This window comes from Triticum dicoccoides, chromosome 6A (assembly GCF_002162155.2).
Source record: "Triticum dicoccoides isolate Atlit2015 ecotype Zavitan chromosome 6A, WEW_v2.0, whole genome shotgun sequence".
Taxonomy (NCBI): Eukaryota; Viridiplantae; Streptophyta; class Magnoliopsida; order Poales; family Poaceae; genus Triticum; species Triticum dicoccoides.
This window is the reverse complement of record NC_041390.1, coordinates 533,741,560-533,765,335: the sequence shown is the minus strand read 5'-3', so window position 1 is coordinate 533,765,335 and position 23,776 is coordinate 533,741,560. Positions and strand designations below refer to the sequence as shown.

General features: G+C 42.3%; 1 protein-coding gene and 1 non-coding gene across 2 annotated transcripts; one reads left to right on the top strand and one right to left on the bottom strand.

Moving 5' to 3' along the window:
- The first annotated feature begins 6,012 nt into the window (after positions 1–6,012).
- On the top strand, positions 6,013–6,140 carry LOC119319841. Its single transcript, XR_005154664.1, has one exon. It is a non-coding gene; the product is annotated as a U11 spliceosomal RNA (small nuclear RNA).
- Positions 6,141–6,482: 342 nt separating this feature from the next.
- LOC119317721 lies at positions 6,483–9,697 on the bottom strand. The gene is made up of 6 exons (XM_037592216.1): positions 9,188–9,697; positions 9,012–9,112; positions 8,318–8,415; positions 7,462–7,670; positions 7,306–7,361; positions 6,483–6,836 (listed from the first exon to the last, which is right to left on the bottom strand). Exons 1-6 carry the CDS (start codon positions 9,576–9,578, stop codon positions 6,777–6,779), a joined length of 915 nt encoding a protein of 304 aa, XP_037448113.1. The 5' UTR covers positions 9,579–9,697; the 3' UTR covers positions 6,483–6,776.
- Positions 9,698–23,776: the final 14,079 nt, after the last annotated feature.

Genomic DNA, 23,776 nt, shown 5'->3' with positions numbered 1-23,776 from the left:
AACGAGCTAGTCAAGTAGAGGCATACTAGTGACACTCTGTTTGTCTATGTATTCACACATGTATTATGTTTCCGGTAAATACAATTCTAGCATGAATAATAAACATTTATCATGATTATAAGGAAATAAATAATAACTTTATTATTGCCTCTAGGGCATATTTCCTTCAGCAAGAGTGGAACAAAACACTAGGCGAGAGGCTGAGCCTTCCACCCTTTACCAAGTATATAGATGCATTAAGATAATAAGATAATATAATGATATCCCAACAAGCAAATAAGGTTCCAACAAGGAACGGTCTCTAATCTTCACCTGCAACTAGCAACGCTATAAGAGGGGCTGAGCAAAGCTGTAACATAGCCAATCAACGGTTTGCTAGGACATGGTGGGTTAGAGGTTTGACATGGCAATTTGGGAGGCTTGAAAGCAAGTGGTAGGCATCGTAGCATTGGCATAGCAAAAGAGCGAGCAATCTAGCATAGCAAAGATAGTAGTGATTTCGAGGGTATGATCATCTTGCCTGCAAAGTTGTCAGAGTTGACTGGATCCTCGAAAGCAAACTCAACGGGCTCCTCGAAAGCGAACTCGTCTCCCGGCTTTACCCAAACAAGACAAACAAGCAAACGGAACACAATCAACCACGTGCAAAGCTCAAACAATATGATATAATGATGGTATGCTATGCGGGATGCGATGCGGGATGCATATGCAAGATTTGACAAGGGATGCATTAACCTGGCCTCAACTTGGAAATCCAAGTGTGCCACTGGAAAGATGAGATGAAATCGCTTGAAACGATATAAAGAACGCCGGAATCGGAGCTACGGTTTGGAAATGACAAGGAATACAAAAATGACCACGTTTTGCGATTTACAGCAAGTAGCCATCTAAATGCAACAAGATGAACATGCTACAGCACCCAAACATGGCATCAAAATACATGGCAGGAATCCATTCATGAAGATTAACAAAAGTCTAGCACTGAGCTAGGGCCAAATCATCCATTAACAGGTTCAAACAAGCATGGCAAAAATGCATTTGACAAACAGATTTCAGACTTAGTGAAATTAACACTTGTCTGGGATTTCAGATCAGATAGCACTTTTTAGAGCAACAAAACTACATGCTACAGGACCTGAACATGGCAAAGTAAAGCATGGCATAGAGCTACTCAAAGAGCTTAACAAAAGTCCCTTAGTGACCTTGAGCCAAAAGGGATCAGAGAATACAATTGCAAGCATGTGAACATGGCAAAAACATAATCAGTTTTTAGACTTAGTGAAAACTGGCACATGCTGAAACATATCTCAAGTAGGCATGTTTACGAGCTCGATGCACTCACTACGGAGCAAGTCATGAAAAGCTAAGCATACATCCATCAAGAATACACAAAATGCAAGCTATACATGGTAAGAACAATAGCATAGCATGCATGGATCAACTACAACATCATCGGCAAAATTGCTAACAAGTAGACAATCTGCCCGGAATCACGAAGTAGCAAAAGTAGAGCTCGATTGACTCAATCTAGGGTGCTCCATAATTGCAAACAAAGACATGGATGGATAGAGCACTACAAGATTAATAAAACATCCTTACTGATCATCCTCAAAAGAAGCACGGATCACTAGGAAACAACATGAACATATGGCCATATGAGATAAACAGGTCAAGGACTTAGTGGAAATGCTAAGTCCCTGAAAACAGAAATACCAAGTGCCTCACTTTGCAAGCTTGTGCTAGTCACCACACACATCACAAAAAAACATGGGTTGCACCTCTGCAAAAGATGGCAAAACCCTTAACAAAACATATGTAGAGCTCATGGGCATATCATGCACACAATAATCATGGCAAAAATGACAAATGCCTAAATGGAGCAGCAGATCTGACAATTATCTCAAGTAGCACTCTTCTAACAGCATTTCGGGCATCAAGATGAACTCAAATGAAAATGATGCAATGAAATGAAATGATGTACTCTCTGAGACGAACATTTTGATATGCTATATGCCAAAAACGGAGTTACGGATGAGGAGTTATAGCACGATGAACAGGAGCATATGAACTAAGGTTTCGGGCAAAAAGTCAACCCAGACGAGATCCAGATCTGGATCTGGCGCGTTTCCCAAGGTTGGCCGGAGTGAGCTCGCCGGAGTTTGAAGTCGGCCGCCAGAGTTTGTTGGGGAGGCGGCGTGGGGCTTGCCGGAGTCGGTGGCCGGCCGGATCTCGCCAGATCCGGGGCCGGGGCGGCGTTTGGACGAGGCGGCGGGGCGGTGGTCGCCGGCCAGGGGCGGCGGAGAGCGGTGGTCGCCGGCGAGGGGCGGTCGCCTGCGCGGTGGCGCGCGGACGCCGGCGCGGAGGCGGACCGGGGCGGCTCGGTGAGGACCCAGGCGAGGAGGCGCGGTGGACGCGCGGGCTCCAGAGGGCCAGCAACGGGCCTCGCGGGCCTGGCGGTGGAGGGAGCGGCCGGTGCCACGTGGCGGCGCCTCAGTGGCCGCGGGTGGCGGCGGACGCGGTGTCCGGCGCGGCGGACATGTCCGGCACGCGACGGGGTAGGTGGACTAGGGTTAGGGTGGAAGAAGACCCGAGATTTCGGAGGAGGGGCTATAAATAGGCATAGAGGGAGTTAGGAGTGTCCAAATGAGGTGCGGTTTTCGGCCACGCGAACGTGATCGAACGCTCTAGATGATGGAGAGAGTTTTGGTGGGTTTTGGGCCAAATTGGAGGGGTGTTGGGCTGCAACACACACGAGGCCTTTTCGGACCCTCGGTTAACCGTTGGAGTATCAAACGAAGTCCAAATGGTGCGAAACTTGACAGGCGGTCTACCAGTAGTAAACCAAGGCCGCTTGGCAAGTCACGGTCCAATCCATCCCCACACACGAAAGAAAGGAAGAATAGACCACCGGAGGAGAACGAAGCGCCGGAATGCAAAACGGACAACGGGGAAAATGCTTGAATGCATGAGATGAACATGTATGCAAATGCAATGCACATGATGACATGATATGAGATGCATGACAACGATAACAACACACGGAGACAAAGACCCGAATCCGAGAAAATAAAATAACTTAACGCCGGAAACGGCAAGAGTTGGAATACATATTGGGAAAGTCATATCCGGGGTGTTACATTAATCTCCTCCAAATCCTTTGCGGGCATCCTATACGGTCTCTTAGATATTGGTATTGTGCCTGGCAAAAGCTCAATAAAAAACTCAATGTATCTATCCGGTGGCATGCCTGGCAACTCCTCTAGAAATACATTAGGGAAATCCTTCACTACTAGTACTTCCTCCTACACAACTCCTGTTAACGAATTTACTTGAGTCCTTTTAGGCACATGTCGGGATACATACTTGATCCTTCTTCCTTCTGGGGTGGTAAGAAAAATTGACTTACTGGCGCAATCGATGTTTCCTCCATACATCGACAGCCAATCCATATCTAGAATTACATCCAAACCTTGTGATTCCAAAATGATTAAATCTGGGGGAAACACATGCCTACCTATACTCAATGGCACTTGAAAATATCCCTTACTGGCCATATACTCCGCTCCTGGTGAGCTTACTAACATAGGTGTTCTAAGAACCTTAGTGGGCAGGTTATACTTATCCACAAATCCCCGTGATATGTATGAATGCGATGCACCAGTATCAAAAAGAACAATTGCAGTAAATGTCTTAACCAAAAACTTACCGATTACTGCATCCGGCTGCTCTTCAACCTCCTCCACGTTAACGTGGTTCACCTGTTCCCTATTGAAAGGGTTCGGCTTCTTCCGAGAGCTTTCATTGCCATCTTGAGAAATTGTTGACTTTTTTTGATATCTTGAGAAATTGTTGACTTGGTTAAAATTGGGTGACCTAATTTTAATTGGACACCTCAATTGATTGGGAGGCTTTTTACCTCTAGGGAGTTCAGTGATATATAGTAGTAGATTTCTATGAGAGCAGTATGGATGGTCGCCGCGCGACCGCGACCGCGACCAGCGTATAGCTGCGCTGGTTTTCACGTGCACAACGGTGAGTCGCTCCGAAGAGAGAAAGGAAGATGACACTACAGGTCATAGTGACCGGCTGGCGATGGCGCTGCCAGTTGGGGATCCGACCCATTTGCCTTCCGGTAGTGCGCAAGGAAGGAGTCATCACCCTTCGTGCATGAACGAGAACCAGGGATACGTGCATACATTCATTCTCCCATGAATTTAGGCCTCCTTTGGTTTGTTGGATTTTTATAGGAATTCTATAGGATAGGATTTGCAAAGGAAATTTTTTTTTGAAGCCCTTTGGTTTGTAGGAATGGATTCATATTCCTATGTAGGATAGGAATCAATCATTCACATTTTGGAGGGAAAAAACATTAGCCTAAACTCAATGGAAAAAAAAATCCTATCCTATGCACCAAATGACATCTCTTTCTCTATAGGAATTGACATGCATGTCATCTCACTTTCTATGATTTTCCTATTCCTATAAAATTCCTATCCTATGAACCAAAAAAGACCTAGGATTTTAGGCTAATGTTGCAGGGTTGACCTTACCATTCCATCATAAGTACTCCCTCCATTCCACAATGTAGTGCTGCCTTTATCCCCGTGCTTCAACTTTGACCGTAAATTTAACTATCAAGACCGATTGCGGCAGGAGCAAACATTATATCAGTGAATTCGTATTCGAAAGAAGTTTTCAATTATATAATCTTTTCTCCCGCCGCAGTTGGTCTCGTTGGTTAAATTTATGGTCAAAGTGGGACCTCGGGAAGCGCGGACGCACTATAAGGGTGCTTGGATACGTTTTAGTCTCATGACTAAAAGTAGTGGGACTAAAACTTGCTAGCCTCACCCATGCTTGGATCCAAATAGTAAAGAGACTAAAACCAAGTTATTGGGCATTTATTATCCTCCAAACCCTTCAATCCAGAACTCGCATGTGTTAAAGAAGAGGAATTAAATGAGAAGAGAGAATGCTAATACATATTTTAGTAGGTTTCCTATGACTAAAAAATTTTAGCCTTAAGACTAGTCCTAGCATCTCTTTAGTCAGGGGTGCTTGAAACTTTAGCCTCTAAAAAAGACTATTTTTAGTCACCCTTGGATCCAAGCACCCTCTATTTTGAAACGGAGGGAGTAGTGCATAATTGCAAATCGCAAAAGGTCAAGGGACGGCATGTGAACGCGTGCACCGCACCGGCCGCTCGGTACTGTTCGGTTGCGGTTGCGGTTGCGGTTGGGTGCTACCTCCCTCATCCTCATGTGCAGCGCCTGCATGGAGCGGGGCTGGAAGAACACGGCACGGGGTGCGTGGCAATGGAGATGCCGTCAGCGTGTCTGTATACATCGAGAGTCCAGATGAAGATGCCAAGGCAGCCAGCAGGAAGCAAACGAGGTAACGGCCATGAGAGACTGACTTCAGGGGGGCCCTTTTTTCCTCTAATCATCTTCTCGTACCAGTAGAACACTCACGAGCTGTCCACACTTGCTGAGTCTTTTGTCCAAGGGTGCGCAGAGCCCTGGGACCATTCAGGATTCAGCCGTTCCAAAATCTCAACGTGCACGTGAACGAGAGGTACAGACGAACAGTGTAGTACGAGACAGAGTAGTTTCACGCCCTACTCTGCAGAAGCTGTGCCTGTCTGTACCGCTTCTCTTCATTTTTAAAAGAGAGAAACAGTGCGTGGTGTACACTGTACTCTGCGACGCGCTCGCTGAAAATTTTCGCCCATGCGCGGCGTGATTTTCGCGACAGGAAGCATATCGTGGGCCGTCCTTCCATTTTTTTCGAGAAGAAATATCGTGCGGCCGGCCTAAGGAACAAGCTTTGGGCTATGGGCTGCTGGCCAGCCTTTGGAGAGAGGTCGGCCCATACTCGCCCGACCGCGCTGGGATGCTCGCGCCGCGCGGCGGAGGCGCCGAGCGCTGCTGAATAATCCCACATCGGGGAGGGAGCGAGTGGCGCGGGCAGGGGAGGGGTACAAGTAGGAGGGGAATGGGACGGCTGCAGCTCAAAAAGGGTCGGTTGGCTATGTATGCCACGTCCATCCTTAGCTGATGGGTGCTGTATGGCTATCAAGACATATGGCCGACATAATTTGTGGGACTCAATAGGGTTGGCTCGTCATGGCCGACCCTCCATACCTAATCTCAAATAGTTCAAACCTAATTGTAGTCGTCGGGGCAACGTGGTTGCCCACCAAGAAAAATCAATAGTGTCTTCACGATTGTAAATCAAACTCTCTCACAGGGCTGAATTTTATCTATGTCGAAACTCAAATTTGGCGCAAACATCACGCACTCAAGTACAAAATAATTCGTTTTCTAGTCCGTCAGTTTTTGCCAACGCATTTTGATGAAGATTTTCTTTGGGAAACTAGGGAATGCGCTTCATACTTGAGAGTTTTTGATGGAAGTTTTACAGACCCTTTCGATTCGAACAAAACACACTATGGTCACTTAGACGACGAGGATCGCCCTCCGTGCAGAATAAAAATGGAATCTTATTTCACATGAGAAGTCAATCCGGGCTTAATTTTAGTTCACCGCACTCTGAGGAATATAACAGTGTAGGAAGAATAGAGAACACCCTAGTAGAAACAAAAAGGAACGCCAGAGCAGGGGTACCAGTTTTCTAGACTTCAATCGCAACAAGAATAGCATTTGCTTCAACGGGACACGGCAAAGATGCAAACATTCCAATGTACAGCCGCAGCTGGGACTCGGTAGCTGCGCGCTAGCGCCATCTGTGTAGACTTGGGAAGGCGTCACGTATGATCACAGCAACTCCTTCGCATTTTCTGCCTTCTTATCCTCGTCACCGTCACTCTCTAAGCCCTGCAGAAGCACGGAGCTGATGTTAGCATCAACCATACAGATGTAACGGCAATATCTTATATGCCTCAAGCATGTCAAACACACACGCAAGTGATACACAACATCTCAAGAGACACCTAAGTAGCCTAGTGGTAGAGCACTAAGCTTCCAGCTGTTAAAGCAGTAGATTCATGCCCCCACTAAGGGTCGAGCACTAATCTGGAAGTCAAAGATATGTGGTATCACCTGCAAATGCTTTTCTTGTACAGTACATCACAGCAGAACAAGAAACGTGTAAAGGCTATAGAATGATCACCACGCCTCACATTGGTAGTAGCACTAGAACAAGGAATTCCAAATGTACAATGTCTTGTCCAATACGGTTACCGCACATCAAAACTGCATTCCATGGGTATGAAACACTAGACCAATACCATCTTATAAACTGGCTAGTGACGGTATCTATTTTACGGGAAGCAGGTGTACTTACTGAGGCACCATCTATCTTATCAAAGTCATCGTCTAGCTCATCATCATCGCCAGCATCTGCAAGTGACGACACAAAAAATAAATCACATACAAGAAATGCAGCAACATGTAGCAATTAATTGGATAGGATCAGGGTGCAGGTAAATGAATAGCGTACCAGGACCCTCATCATCACTGCCTAGATCTCCAAGAAGAAATACATCCAGATCCTGCTCTCGATTTGATGAGGTAGATGTCTTGCTTGGCACCTTCGTGTCTTTCTCTTCTGAAGTTGTAGCTTGTGAGGTCTGTGATATTTCCTTCTGGGCAACCATTTTTTCCTCCTCGGCTTTCACTTTCAGCTCCTCAAAATATTTGGTTTCGTAACTATGTGGGTTACATTTCAAGTCAATAAGCTATAGAGGATCAACACTAGTGCCTAGTGTGCAAGAAAATTATGCTCAAACTAACACATGTAGCATTATAGCACTTGGAAAGCAAACCATTTTTAGCTCAACTAGAAAAACATCGACCCTGGTTTCATGAGGCAAGTCAAGTTTGTTATAAGCCCAAAATAGAGTGGCAAAAAAACAAAAAATCACTGCTTGTAACATAATTCATTTATCATATACAAGTGTTCCATTGGGTAACTGAATCGTGGAATTTCACAGACTAAATAATCAGAATATATATTTTTTAGTTCCTTCAACAAGTGCAAGACCAAGGATAAATCACAAACCATCCAGATTCTAGAAATAAAAAGATTGTTCAAATTCCAATATGCAAGATCCTACAGGTTGAATTGGACACAACAAAATTTGAACAAATAATTCTGGCAGAATATCTATTGTGTGTATTCTGAAGAAATAATCAGTCCAAACTACCTATAGGTGGCAAATGTGGCAATGTAGAATCCATTCTGTTAAGACAAACGTATGATGCAGAAGTTTGGCCCGTGTTGACCAATGACCACAATATGTATTAGGATTTACATAGCATGAGCCAACATGAAGCAAGAAGAGTAGAAGACTTACGGGGTTACATAGTTGTTTACTAGCAAGAAATAAACTCGCCAGAATTTACGCTCTTTCATGTATCTTGGGCACAGCTCATATCTGAACTTTGAAATTTCCTGAACATAAGATAGCGCTGGTGAATAAAATTTCGCCAAAATACAAAATTAGAGACTCAACACAAAAAACTAGTATGCAGGTTAACAGGATAATAAATTAATAGCCCAACAGAGCCTCAGCGATCTGGACCAGCAGTAAACTTGTAGCAACAAATGACAGAACAGAGATCTTATTGAACTATAATCCTAAAGAAGACAAGGTCATGGCAAACCATTTTATCTAGTACATTCTGATTCATGCAAAGTAGGAAACACAAATACCATTGAAATTCCCCGAGTGTTGATAAGTCGGTAATGTACTAGTTATTGAGTTAGCTCTAAGCCTCTAACCGTCACACCAATCAAAAATCAATCTATTGTCCAGAATAACAATCACTCTAATACTCTAAATTATTTGAAACTAAAAACATAGTTTTCACCCTTTTCTGGTCTCAATATACACATCTAATCAGATTTGGAAGCAAACACAGAAGTATGTGTGTCTGTTCATACGTGCATTCACCGACAGGCCATACATCGAGCCACATAAACCCAATCTCCCATGGACATACATGCATTAAACCCCCATTGACTGAAATGGTTAATCGAGACAAAACCTTGACGGCCGAGAGGACGAGAGTGGCGTGCCTAGCCTGCCATTCGTTCAGATCCTGACGCACATTCGACACCGTGGGCACATCAGACATCTCCGGCTCATCTGTGCAACACAAATCTTATCATCAGTCAATCCAGTGCCTCGAATCCCCTAAACCCAACCATGAGTGAACCGCACCTTGCAAGGGGAAGTCGCGGAACGTGCTTATGGTCATGCCGTTGACGAACGCGCGGAGGTCTTCGGTGATGCCGTAGCGCTCGAGCTCGGCGGCGTCGGGCTCCGACTCGGCCGCGGAGGGGAGGGGCGAGATCGCGGGGATGGGCGGGATGGAGGGGACGGGGATGTCCGAGGCGAGGTGCATGATCTGGCCGGCGAGGAGGTCGGCCTGCTTGGTCGCCTCCGCGGCCATCTCGCGGGACTTGATGGCGGTCTCCGAGAAGATCTCCTTGGACTTCTTGGCCGTCTCCGACACCAGCACCGACGACCGCTTGGCCGCCTCCAGCGACAGCTCCTGCGACCGCTTCGCCGCCTCGCCGGCGAAGGACCGCGCCCTCTCCCAGAGATCCATCGCGCTTGGGAAATTCTACAAGGTTCGGTGTCGACTCACCGCCGTCGACTTCGCTGACGTCGGTGTGGGTCTTGGTTTTTCTTTTTCTTTTGATTGACAACTCGGTGTTGCTTGAGAAGTGGGAAGATATTGGATATTTTGCGAATCCTCCCTCTTATAGCTGTGATAATTAGGGGCAATCCTTTCTGGTTTTTCTTTCTTTCTAAATGGCAATCCTTTCTGGTCGAAGTACTACTAGACTGCTACCCACGTTCAGTGCTAACAGTAACTCCAACGCGCTGACCTAAATGGACGTGTACTTCGTCCGTTTTTTATCCATTTGGGTCGGTTGCCCGCTCGTTGTCCGCCTATGTTGGAGCGGTGCACTTAATTCTTGTTCACGCATGGAACAATTTAAAGTTAGAAAGGGCCCACGGCCAGAGATCGCCAGAGATCATGTGGCCATCGCTCAGAGTTCTCGTCGGCGGCCATGCCAATGGCCGACATACATGCTAGCCTAAAAAAACATCACAAAGTTCATACTGGTGCATTTACCAACGGTTGGCACACATGCAGCACACAAAAATGGGTTGGAGTTCAATCACGCCTTTCTCGGTCGTGGTCATGCCGTCACACTTGCCGGTATAAAAAATCTTCGTCATAGATCAGTCATCAAGTTTGAGCATGTCGGCTTGCATCTTCTCGAACCAAGGCCCCTTCCTCAGGGACACCGGCTCAAGTCCACCTTCATGATCTCCACCCCTTCACCATGCAAGCGAGCTCCACTTCTTTTGCTTTGGTCTTGGCTTTGGTAGCCTCGATCTTGAGCATCTTCGCTTGCATCCCAGCCTCCATATCAAGCTTCTTCGCTTGCATCTTCGCCTCCATCTCAAGCTTCTTCCTTTTTATCTCCATCTAAGCCTTCATTTGCTCTTCTTTGTCTTGCCAACGCGCTCCTTCCTTATCCTTTTGGGTCATCATGCCTTCCAAAGTTGCTTGCAAGGCAAATGATGCTGCATCACGCTTGTCCTCTCTCTTGGAGTTGGTCTTTCCCCGCGGCCACAGCTTCTCTCCCTCACCATGCTCCTCGGCGGCTTTCTCCCCTCCATTCTTCATGAGGGCCGCATATTGCTCCTTGAATTTCTCATCACCTTTTATGACCATCCAACAATGGGTAAGAGTGAACGGGTTGTTCCCATGTTGTGACTTGAAAGCTTCAAAAGCTTGAAATGTCTACAAATGAAGATATGAATGCATATGGGCATTGGACATACAAGCATGAAACAAAGGTGGAGAAATGTATACCATGTCTTTGATGCTGAGGACACTCAACAGACGACCCTCGATGCTCTCAAGGGTGGCACAAAACTTGTTGCACTCTTGTTGTATGACCATCCAACACTTCGAGAGGGATACCCACCCACGCTTCCTCTCCATCTTGTACATCGCGAACTTCTTGTGTTCATGAAATTGGTGATGAACTCTTAGCCAAAAGGTTGATACCTTTTGCTCGGCGCCAATCTTGAGGTATTATCCAATGTCCCTCCAACATTCACAAAGGAGTTTGTCCTCATCCTTTGTGTATGCCTTCGTCCGAATGCTTTGGCGCTTATTTTTGGATTGGCTTTGGAGGTGAGCTCGTCGTCAAACAAAGGCTCCCCCTCAATGTCCACTTCATCTTCTTCTTCTAGGCCGTAGTCATCCGGGAACTCATGGGCTAGCGGGAAAGCGCTGCCCATGTGAAAGCGCATGTTTACTCCCAAAGGGGGGTGAATGGGAGATTTTTAGAAATTCGTCAAACTCGAATGAATTTGACGAAGATAAGAGTGAAGAAACATAAACGCAAGGCAACTAATTCATCACAGTAATGGAAAGCATGCATACAAGATAAATATGGATGAAGAACATGCGATCATACAAGCGTACAAGCGTGAGGAAGATGAACTGAAGAAATGAAAAACAATATGATGAAAGTCTTCAGTTTAAATTCTTTAGAAGGTAGATCATAAATTCTTCAGCAGCGGAATGACGTAGAGGTAAGGTGGGGAATTTGAAACCAGGTAGGCTCGGTGAAGGCACGTCAATTTGGTAGACCAATTCTAGTTATTGTATCAACTGTATGTCTGGTTGAGGCGGCTGAGATGAACTCAGAGGACACTTAGTCCTTATCATATTCCTCTTGAGCCAATGTCACTTAGACCTCGCCCAATCACTCGTGGCAAGTCTTAGACTTCCAAAACCTTCATAGACTTGTTCACCAACACACCACAATGACTCTTGGGTGCTTAGAACATGACGCCTAACCGTCTGAAAGAATGACAGTCTTCAACGGTAACATGTGTTGGATCACACAGACCAATCTCTTTAGTGATACTCAATCACTTTGGCTATGGTTGGGTTTTTCCTCACTTGTGATTCTCTCAAAGTCGTCAGAGGATGGGGTTGCTCTCAAATGACAAGCGTCAAGTGTTGGAAATATGCCCTAGAGGCAATAATATTTGTATTGTTATATTTCCATATTCATAATTATAGAGTTTATATTTTATGTTATAACTACTATGATCCTGGAATATGTGATTCAGTGAAAAACTCATATGCATGTGTGGAATAATAAATGGTTAAATAAAAGGTTCCTAGTCTTGCCTCTAGGACTAGCTCAAGTGTTGTTGGTGATCACATTTTCTGGATCTTAGGATATCATTTAAAGTGTTAAACGATAGTCCTAAAACAACTTTGAGATTACGACGTTGGAAGAACAATCGTATTGAATCAACCCAAACATGTTTGTTGTGAAATGAATTAATATCATCTGTATTCAATTGTAATAACACAAAGTGTTAACATGTGATTTTGCTCCTTAGACCATGAGAGTATCATAGTCACTTCTTACCGTGCGATGGGCTTTGGGGTTGCTCAAACGTCACCTATAACACAGTGATCATAACGATAACTTACAGGTTCGTCGGAAAGTTTGACAAGTGACCGGATAGCTCGAGAGTGGGATTTGCTCCTCCTACGATGGAGAGATATTCTTAGGTCCCTCTCGGTGTGACAGCATCAATCGTAGTCTGGCCATACACACATGACTTTGTGATGTCTACTACACAGCCTATTCTTGTAGACTCGTGTTGGGGCTCCAAGCCCAGAGTTTTGTAGGACAGTAGTGATACGTCCATTTTGCATCATGCTTTTATATCAATATTTATTTGCATTATGGGCTGTTATTACACATTATGTCACAATACTTATGCCTATTATCTCTTATTTTACAAGGTTTACATAAAGAGGGAGAATGCCAGCAGCTGGGATTTTGGGCTGGAAAAGGAGCAAATATTAGAGACCTATTCTGCACAGCTCCAAAAGTCCTGAAACTTCACGGATGATGTTTTCCAAATATATAAAAAAATACTGAGTGCAAGAACCTCACCAGGGGGGCCACACCCTTCCCACTAGGGTGGGGGCGCGCCCTACCCCCTGGGCGCGCTTTCCTACCTCGTGGGCCCCTTGGTGGCCCTCCGGTGACCATCTTCTGCTATATGGAGTCTTTCGATGGGAAAAAAATCCATAAGCCATCTTCTCAGATGAAACTCCGCCGCCACGAGGCGGAACCTTGGTGGAACCAACCTGGGGCTCTGGCGGAGCTGTTCTGCCAGGGAAACTTCCCTCCGGGAGGGGGAAATCATCGCCATCGTCATCACCAACGCTCCTCTCATCGGGAGAGGGCAATCTCCATCAAAATCTTCACCAACATCATCTCCTCTCAAAACCCTAGTTCATCTCTTGTATCCAATTCTTGTCTCCAAGTCCGGGATTGGTACCTGTGGGTTGCTAGTAGTGTTAATTACTCCTTGTAGTTGATGCTAGTTGGTTTAATTGGTGGAAGATCATATGTTCAGATCCTATATGCACATTAATACTCCTCTGATTATGAACATGAATATGCTTTGTGAGTAGTTACGTTTGTTCCCGAGGACATGAGAGAAGTCATGCTATTAGTAGTCATGTGAATTTGGTATTCGTTCGATATTTTAATGAGATGTATGTTATCTCTCCTCTAGTGGTGTTATGTGAACGTCGACTACATGACACTTCAGCATTATTTGGGCCTAGAGGAAGGCATTGGGAAGTAATAAGTAGATGATGGGTTGCTAGAGTGACAGAAGCTTAAACCCTAGTTTATGTGTTGCTTTGTAAGGGGCTGATTTGGATCCATATGTTTCATGCTATGGTTAGGTTTACCTTAATACTTTTGTTGTATTTGCGGATGCTTGCAATAGAGGTTAATCATAAGTGGGATGCTTGTCCAAGTAAGGGCAACACCCAAGCACCGGTCCACCCACATACCAAATTATCAAAGTACCGAACGCGAATCATATGAACGTGATGAAAATTAGCTTGACGATATTCCCATGTGTCCTCGGGAGCACTTTACATCATATAAGAGTTTGTCCAGGCTTGTCCTTTGCTACAAAAGGATTGGGCCACCTTGCTGCACTTTATTTACTTTTGTTACTTGTTGCTCGCTACTAATTATCCTATTACAAAACTATCTGTTACCACTTATTTCAGTACTTGCAGAGAATACCTTGCTGGAAACTGCTTATCATTTCCTTCTGCTCCTTGTTGGGTTCGACACTCTTACTTATCGAAAGGACTACGATAGATCCCCTATACTTGTGGGTCATCAAGACTCTTTTCTGGCGCCGTTGCTGGGGAGTGAAGCGCTTTTGGTAGGTGGAATTTGGTAAGGAAAAATTTATATAATGTGCTGAAATTTACTGTCACTTGTTACCATGGAAGGTAATCCTCTGAGGGGCTTGTTCGGGGTATCTTCACCCCGACCAGTAGAGCAAAGAGTTGCTCCTCAACCTACTGAAAATGAAAATGAAAATGCTTGCTTTGAAGTTCCTTCGGGTATGACAGAAAAACTGCTAGCTAATCATTTTCTAGGAGATGGAACAAAACATCCTGATGTACATCTGATATATGTGGATCAAGTTTGTGGATTATTTAAGCTTGCAGGTGTACCCGGAGATGTTGTTAAGAAGAAGGTCTTTCCCTTATCTTTGAGGTGAGACGCATCAACATGGTATAGGCTATGTGTTGATATGAGGTCTTGGAATTACAAACGATTGAAATTGGAATTTCATCAGAAGTTTTATCCTATACATCTTGTTCATCGTGATCGCAATTATATATATAATTTTTGGCCTCGCAAAGGAGAAAGCATCGCTCAAGCTTGGGGGAGGCTTAAATCAATGTTATATTCATGCCCCAATCATGAGCTCTCAAGAGAAATGATTATTCAAAAATTTTATGCTCGGCTTTCTGGTAACAATCGCACCATGCTTGATACTTCTTGTGTTGGCTCTTTTATGATGAAGACTATTGAATTCAAATGGGATTTATTGGAAAGAATTAAACGCAACTCTGAAGATTGGGACCTCGACAATGGTAAGGAGTCAGGTAGACACCTAGTTTTGATTGTGTTAAATCTTTTATGGATACCGATATTTTTCGTAAATTTAGCACTAAATATGGACTTGACTCTGAGATAGTAGCTTCTTTCTGTGAATCTTTTGCTACCTATGTTGATCTCCCCAAGGAGAAGTGGTTTAAATATCATCCTACCATAGAAGTAAAAGTAGTTGCACCTATTAAGGTTGAAGAAAAGACTATCACTTATAATGATCCTATTGTTCCTACTTCGTATGTTGAGAAACCACCTTTCCCTATTAGGATCAAGGATCATGCTAAAGCTTCAACTGTGGTTTGTAAAAGCAATTAAAACATATACACCTCCTGAGCAAGTTAAAGTTGAACCTAATATTGCTATTATTAAAGATCTCTTGTCTGATAATATTGATGGGCATGTTATTTATTTCTGTAATGAAACTGCTAGAATTGCTAAACCTCGTGATAAAGATAAACCTAGACCTATAGTAGGCATGCCTGTTATTTCTGTTAAAATAGGAGATCATTGTTATCATGACTTATGTGATATGGGTGCTAGTGCTAGTGCAATACCTTATTCCTTATACAAAGAAGTTATGCATGATATTGCACCTGCTGAGATGGAAGATATTGATGTCACAATTAAACTTGCCAATAGAGATACTATTTCACCAATGGGAATTGTTAGAGATGTTGAAGTCTTGTGTGGGAAAACTAAATATCCTGCTGATTTTCTTGTTCTTGGTTCCCCACGAGATAGCTTTTGTCTCATTATATTTGGTAGACCCTTCTTAAATACTATTAATGCTACCATAGATTGCAAAAGAGATGTTGTTACTACTGGTTTAGATGATATGACTCATGAATTTAATTTTTCTAAATTTAGTAGACAACACCGTGAAGAAGAATTACCTAGTAAGGATGAAATTATTGGTCTTGCTTCTATTGTCGTACCTCCTAGTGAACCTTTAGAACAATATTTGCTAGACCATGAAAACGATATGTTTATGAACGAAAGAAAGGAATTAGATGAAGTATTCTTTAAATAGGAACCTATGCTGGAAAAAAAATTACCTGTTGAAATCCTAGGGGATCCTCCCCCACCCAAGGGTGATCCAGTGTTTGAGCTTAAACAGTTACCTGATACTCTTAAATATGCTTATCTTGATGAGAAAAAGATATATCCTGTTATTATTAGTGCTAACCTTCCAGAACATCAAGAAGAGAGATTATTGAAAACTCTGAAGAAGCACCGTGTTGCTATTGGGTATAGTCTTGATGATCTTAAGGGCATTAGTCCCACTCTATGTCAACATAAAATTAATTTGGAAGAAGATGCTAAACCAGTTCGTGATCATCAACGCCGGCTGAATCCTAAAATGAAAGAAGTGGTAAGAAAGGAGATACTAAAGCTCCTTGAGGCAGGTATAATTTATCCCGTTGCTGATAGTCAGTGGGTAAGCCCTGTCCATTGTGTCCCTAAGAAGGGAGGTATTACTGTTGTTCCTAATGATAAAGATGAATTGATTCCTCAAAGAATTATTACAGGTTATAGGATGGTAATTGATTTCCGCAAATTAAATAAGGCTACTAAAAAGATCATTACCCCTTAACTTTTATTGATCAAATGCTAGAAAGATTGTCCAAACATACACATTTTTGCTTTCTAGATGGTTATTCTGGTTTCTCTCAAATACCTGTGTCAGCCAAAGATCAATCAAAGACTGCTTTTACATGCCCTTTTGGTACTTTTGCTTATAGACATATGCCTTTTGGGTTATGTAATGCACCTGCTACCTTTCAAAGATTCATGATGGCTATATTCTTTGACTTTTGTGAAAAGATTTGTGAGGTTTTCATGGACGGCTTTTCCGTCTATGGATCTTCTTTTGATTACTGCTTGAGCAACCTTGATCGAGTTTTGCAGAGATGTGAAGAAACTAATCTTGTCTTGAATTGGGAAAAGTGCCACTTTATGGTTACTGAAGGTATTGTCTTGGGGCATAAAGTTTCTGAAAGAGGTATTGAAGTTGATAAAGCCAAGGTTGATGCTATGGGAAAGATGCCATGTCCCAAGGACATCAAAGGTATAAGAAGTTTCCTTGGTCATGCCGGTTTTTATAGGAGGTTCATTAAGGACTTCTCAAAAATCTCTCGGCCTCTAACTAATTTATTACAAAAAGATATACCATTTGTCTTTGATGATGATTGTGTAGAATCATTTGAAATACTTAAGAAAGCATTGATTTCTGCACCTATTGTTCAGCCACCTGATTGGAATTTACCCTTTGAAATTATGTGTGATGCTAGTGATTATGTTGTAGGTGCTGTTCTAGGACAAAGAGTTGATAAGAAACTAAATGTTATTCAATATTCTAGTAAAACTCTAGATAATGCTCAAAGAAATTATGCTATTACTGAAAAAGAATTCTTAGCAGTTGTATTTGCTTGTGATAAGTTTAGACCTTATATTGTTGATTCTAAAGTAACTATTCACACTGATCACGCTGCTATTAAATATCTCATGGAAAAGAAAGATGTTAAACCTAGACTTATTAGATGGGTTCTCTTGCTACAAGAATTTGATTTGCATATTGTTGATAGAAAAGGAGCTGAGAACCCCGTTGCAGACAACTTGTCTAGGTTAGAAATTGTGCTTGATGACCCACTACCTATTGATGATAGCTTCCCTGATGAGCAATTAAATTTCATAAATGCCTCTCATACTGCTCCATGGTATGCTGATTATGCTAATTACATTGTTGCTAAGTTTATACCACCTAGTTTCACATACTAGCAAAAGGAAAAGTTCTTCTATGATTTGAGGCATTACTTTTGAGATGACCCACATCTTTATAAAGAAGGAGTAGATAGTGTTATTAGATGTTGTGTACCTGAGCATGAACAGGAACAAATCCTATGCAAGTGTCACTCTGAAGCTTATAAAGGACACCATGCTGGAGATAGGACTGCACATAAGGTACTGCAATCTGGTTTTTATTGGCCTACTCTCTTCAAGGATGCCCGTAAGTTTGTCTTATCTTGTGATGAATGTCAAAGAATTGGTAATAATAGTAGACGTCAAGAAATGCCTATGAATTATTCACTTGTTATTGAACCATTTGATGTTTGGGGCTTTGACTATATGGGACCTTTTCCTTCCTCTAATGGATATACACATATTTTAGTTACTGTTGATTACGTTACTAAGTGGGTAGAAGCTATTCCAACTAGTAGTGCTGATCATAACACTTCTATTAAAATGCTTAAAGAAGTTATTTTTCCAAGATTTGGAGTCCCTAGATATTTAATGACTGATGGTAATTCACATTTTATTCATGGTGCTTTCCGTAAAATGCTTGCTAAATATGATGTTAATCATAGAATTGCATCTCCTTATCACCCTCAGTCTAGTGGTCAAGTAGAATTGAGTAATAGAGAGCTCAAATTAATTTTGCAAAAGACTGTTAATAGGTCTAGAAAGAATTGGTCCAAGAAACTTGATGATGCATTATGGGTCTATAGAACTGCATATAAAAATCCTATGGGTATGTCTCCGTATAAAATGGTCTATGGAAAAGCATGTCACTTACCTCTCGAACTAGAACACAAGGCTTATTGGGCTATTAAAGAACTTAATTATGATTTTAAACTTGCCGGTGAAAAGAGGTTATTTGATATTAGCTCACTCCATGAATGGAGAACCCAAGCCTACGAAAATGCCAAGTTGTTTAAAGAAAAAGTTAAAAGATGGCATGACAAAAGAATACAAAAGTGTGAGTTTAATGTTGGTGATTATGTATTGCTATACAACTCTTGTTTAAGATTTTTCACATGAAAACTTCTCTCTAAATGGGAAGGTCCTTACGTTATCGAGGAGGTCTATCGTTCCGGTGCCATAAAAGTCAACAACTTTGAAGGCACAAATCCGAAGGTGGTGAACGGTCAAAGAATTAAACATTATATCTCAGGTAATCCTATAAATGTTGAAACCAATGTTATTGAAACCGTAACCCCGGAGGAATACATAAGGGACACTTTCCGGAACGTTCTAGACTCCGAAAAGGAATAGGTATGTGGTACGGTAAGTAAACCGACTCCAAAACAATTTTTAAGGCAATATTTCTCCGTTTTGGAATATTTAAAAAATAGAAAAATAAGAAGCAGTCCGGAAAGGACACGAGGCCTCCACAAGGGTGGAGGGCGCGCCCTACCCTACTGGGCGCGCCCCCCTACCTCGTGGGCACCTCGTGTGCTCTCCGGACTCCTATTTCTTACACGTTACGTATTTGGTCGGTAAAAATTCATTATATAATCTCCCGGAGGTTTTGACCTCCGTATCATGCAAATATCTCTTGTCTTTGTTTCGAGCTGTTTTCTGTCAGGGTTGTCAAGGCCAGGCACTATGTCGTCTCGCTCCTCCTCCAACCATGAGGGCAACGATGCTTGGCTAATGAAGATAGAGCTGAAGAGAGAAGAACCCATGGAGATCAACAAGGATGAAGGGATCAAGAAGGCCATGGAGGACCAAGTTCCGGCAACAGAAAATACCCTTCAACTGGATCACAATCTTCTTACCCCAACAGAAATCGAAGCTTTCAAGATGATTGAGTTAGATCATATACAAAATAAGTATCTCACACGTGAAATTTTTTTGTTGAAGGAGCATATCATCGCACTCAAGGGCATTATCGGCAAGTTAGAAGACCTCCTACGCTCAATGTGCGACTATCCATCATCGACATCCCCACCTTCTTCACCAACAAAGGAGACATAATCACATGGGTATGGGCACTCCACTTGGCAACTGCCAAGATTGGGGGAGTGCCCCGGTATCGTATCACCATCACTTTTATCTTTACCTTTTTTCTTAGTTCGATCCTTTTGGTAATATCTTGATCTAGTAGAATAAAAGTTCTTAGTATGATCTAGTTGTGAGTTTTGCTTTATTATCCTTCTATGTAATCGAGTCCGTGAGCTATATAATAAAGATTAGTGTTGAGTCAAGGGCCTGATTATTTTACCATGATCCTAAAGGAATAAAAGAAAAGAGAAAGAAATAAAAAGAAACAAAGAGATCATAATATGGAGAGTAATGAGCTCACATAGAAAGAGTATGATGAATAAAAGTTATTGAGGGTTGATAAACACAGTTTTGGTCATCGTTGCAATTAATAGGAAGTAATAAAGAAAGAGAGGTCTTCACATATAAATATACTATCTTGGACATCTTTTATGATTGTGAGCACTCATTAAAATATGACATGCTAAAGAGTTGACATTGGACAAGGAAGACAACGTAATGGGTTATGTTTTCTTACATCTGAGATAAATTATATTGTCTTGGATCTTCCAACATGATGAGCTTGCCTTTCCACCTCATGCTAGACAAATTCATTGCACCAAGTAGAGATACTACTTGTGCTTCCAAATACCCTTAAACCAGTTTTGCCATAAGAGTCCATCATACCTACCTATGGATTGAGTAAGATCCATCAAGTAAGTTGTCATCGGTGCAAGCAATAAAAATTGCTCTCTAAATATGTATGATTGATTGGTGTGGATGAAATAAGCTTTATACGATCGTGTGATATGGAAGTAATAAAAGCGACAGACTGCATAATAAAGGTCCATATCACAAGTGGCAATATAAAGTTACGTTCTTTCGCATTAAGATTTTGTGCATCCAACCCATAAAAGCGCATGACAACCACTGCTTCCCTCTGCGAAGGGCCTATCTTTTACTTTTATCTCCTACATTGCATAAGAGTCATGGTGATCTTCACCCTTCCTTTTTACATTTTATCCTTTGGCAAGCACAATATGTTGGAAAGATCTTGGTATATATGGCTAATTGGATGTGAGTTTTCATGAACTATTACTGTTGACATTACCCTTGAGGTAAAACGTTGGGAGGCAAAACTATAAGCCCCTATCTTTCTCTGTGTCCGATTAAAACTCCATACCCATACGTATTGCGTGAGTGTCAGCAATTGTGAAAGATTATATGATAGTTGAGTATGTGGACTTGCTGAAAAGCTCGTATACATTGACTCTTTCCTATGTTATGATAAATTGCAATTGCTTCAATGACCGAGATTGTAGTTTGTTAGTTTTCAATGAAGTTTACGATTCCTACTTGATATTGTGATTGAATTATTACTCTAGCATCAGATATTATATGACAAAGAATTATGTAAGTTGTTGTTCTAAGAATGATCGTGATGCCCTCATGTCCGTATTTTATTTTTATCGACACCTCTATCTCTAAACCTGTGGACATATTTTTCGATTTCGGCTTTTCGCTTGAGGACAAGCGAGGTCTAAGCTTGGGGGAGTTGATACGTCCATTTTGCATCATGCTTTTATATCAATATTTATTGCATTATGGGATATTATTACACATTATGTCACAATACTTATGCCTATTCTTTCTTATTTTACAAGGTTTACATAAAGAGGGAGAATGTCGGCAGTTGGGATTCTGGGCTGGAAAAGGAGCAAATGTTAGAGACCTATTCTGCACAGCTCCAAAAATCCTGAAACTTCATGGATGATGTTTTCCAAATATATAAAAATACTGAGCGCAAGAACCTCACCAGGGGGGCCACACCCTTCCCACGAGGGTGGGGGGCGCGCCCTACCCCCCTGGGCGCGCCCCCCTACCTCGTGGGCCCCCTGGTGGCCCTCCGGTGGCCATCTTCTATAATATGAAGTCTTTCGATGGAAAAAAAATCATAAGCCATCTTCTCGGACGAAACTCCGCCGCCATGAGGCGGAACCAATCTAGGGCTCTGGCGGAGCTGTTCTGCCGGGGAAACTTCCCTTCGGGAGGGGGAAATCATCGCCACCGTCATCACCAACGCTCCTCTCATCGGGAGAGGGCAATCTCTATCAACATCTTCACTAGCACCATCTCCTCTCAAAACCCTAGTTCATCTGTTGTATCCAATTCTTGTCTCCAAGTCCGGGATTGGTAGCTGTGGGTTGCTAGTAGTGTTAATTACTCCTTGTAGTTGATGCTAGTTGGTTTAATTGGTGGAAGATCATATGTTCAGATCCTATATGCACATTAATACTCCTCTGATTATGAACATGAATATGCTTTGTGAGTAGTTACGTTTGTTCCTAAGGACATGAGAGAAGTCCTGCTATTAGTAGTCATGTGAATTTGGTATTCGTTCGATATTTTGATGAGATGTATGTTGTCTCTCCTCTAGTGGTGTTATGTGAACGTCGACTACATGACACTTCACCATTATTTGGGCCTGGAGAAAGGCATTGGAAAGTAATAAGTAGATGATGGGTTGCTAGAGTGACAGAAGCTTAAACCCTAGTTTATGTGTTGCTTTGTAAGGGGTTGATTTGGATCCATATGTTTCATGCTATGGTTAGGTTTACCTTAATACTTTTGTTGTATTTGCGGATGCTTGCAATAGAGGTTAATCATAAGTGGGATGCTTGTCCAAGTAAGGGCAGCACCCAAGCACCGATCCACCCACATACCAAATTATCAAAGTACCGAACACGAATCATATGAACGTGATGAAAACTAGCTTGAAGATATTCCCATGTGTCCTCGGGAGCGCTTTACATCATATAAGAGTTTGTCCAGGCTTGTCCTTTGCTACAAAAGGATTGGGCCACCTTGATGCACTTTATTTACTTTTGTTACTTGTTGCTCGCTACCAATTATCCTATTACAAAACTATCTGTTACCACTTATTTCAGTACTTGCAAGGAATACCTTGCTGGAAACCGCTTATCATTTCCTTCTACTCCTCGTTGGGTTCGACACTCTTACTTATCGAAAGGACTATAGATCCCCTATACTTGTGGGTCATCAAGTAGCAATTTTCCCTCAAGCGGATGACCTAAGGTTTATCAACCCGTGGGAGGCATAGGATGAAGATAGTCTCTCTCAAACAACCCTGCAATCAACTACAAGAAATCTCTTGCGTCCCCAACACTCCCAATACAATGGAAAATTGTATAGGTGCACTAGTTCGGCGAAGAGATGGTGATACAAGTGTAGTATGGATAGTAGATATATGTTTTTATAATCTGAAAATATAAAAACAACAAGGTAGTAAGTAGCAAAAGTGAGCACAAACAATATTGCAATGTTTAGAAACAAGGCCTAGGGTTCATACTTTCACTAGTGCAATCTCTCAGCGGTGCTAGAATTATTGAATCATATAACAATCCCTCAACGCGTGACAAAGAATCACTCCAAAGTTCTTATCTAGCGGAGAACATAAAAATGTTGTAGGGTACGAAACCACCTCAATTTTACCTCTTCTGATCAATCTATTGAGCGATCCCTATAAGTGTCACGAATGGCCCTAGAGTTCGTACTAAAATAACACCATATGATACACATCAACCAACTCTAATGTCACCTAGATACTTCAATGTCACCACAAGTATCCCTGAGTTGATTATTCGATATGCATCAAACAACTTCAGATTCACAATATTCAATCCAACACAAAGAACTTCAAAGAGTGCCCTAAGGTTTCTACCGGAGAAAGAAGGACGAAAACATGTATCAACCCCTATGCATAGATTACCCCAATGTCACAATAATCCATAAGTTGAATACTGATACGTCTCCAACGTATCTATAATTTATGAAGTATTCATGTTGTTATATTATCATTCTTGGATGTTTTACAATCATTTTATAGCAACTTTATATCATTTCTTGGGACTAACCTATTGATGCACTGTCCATCGAACATAGAGAAAGATAGAGGCTTAAT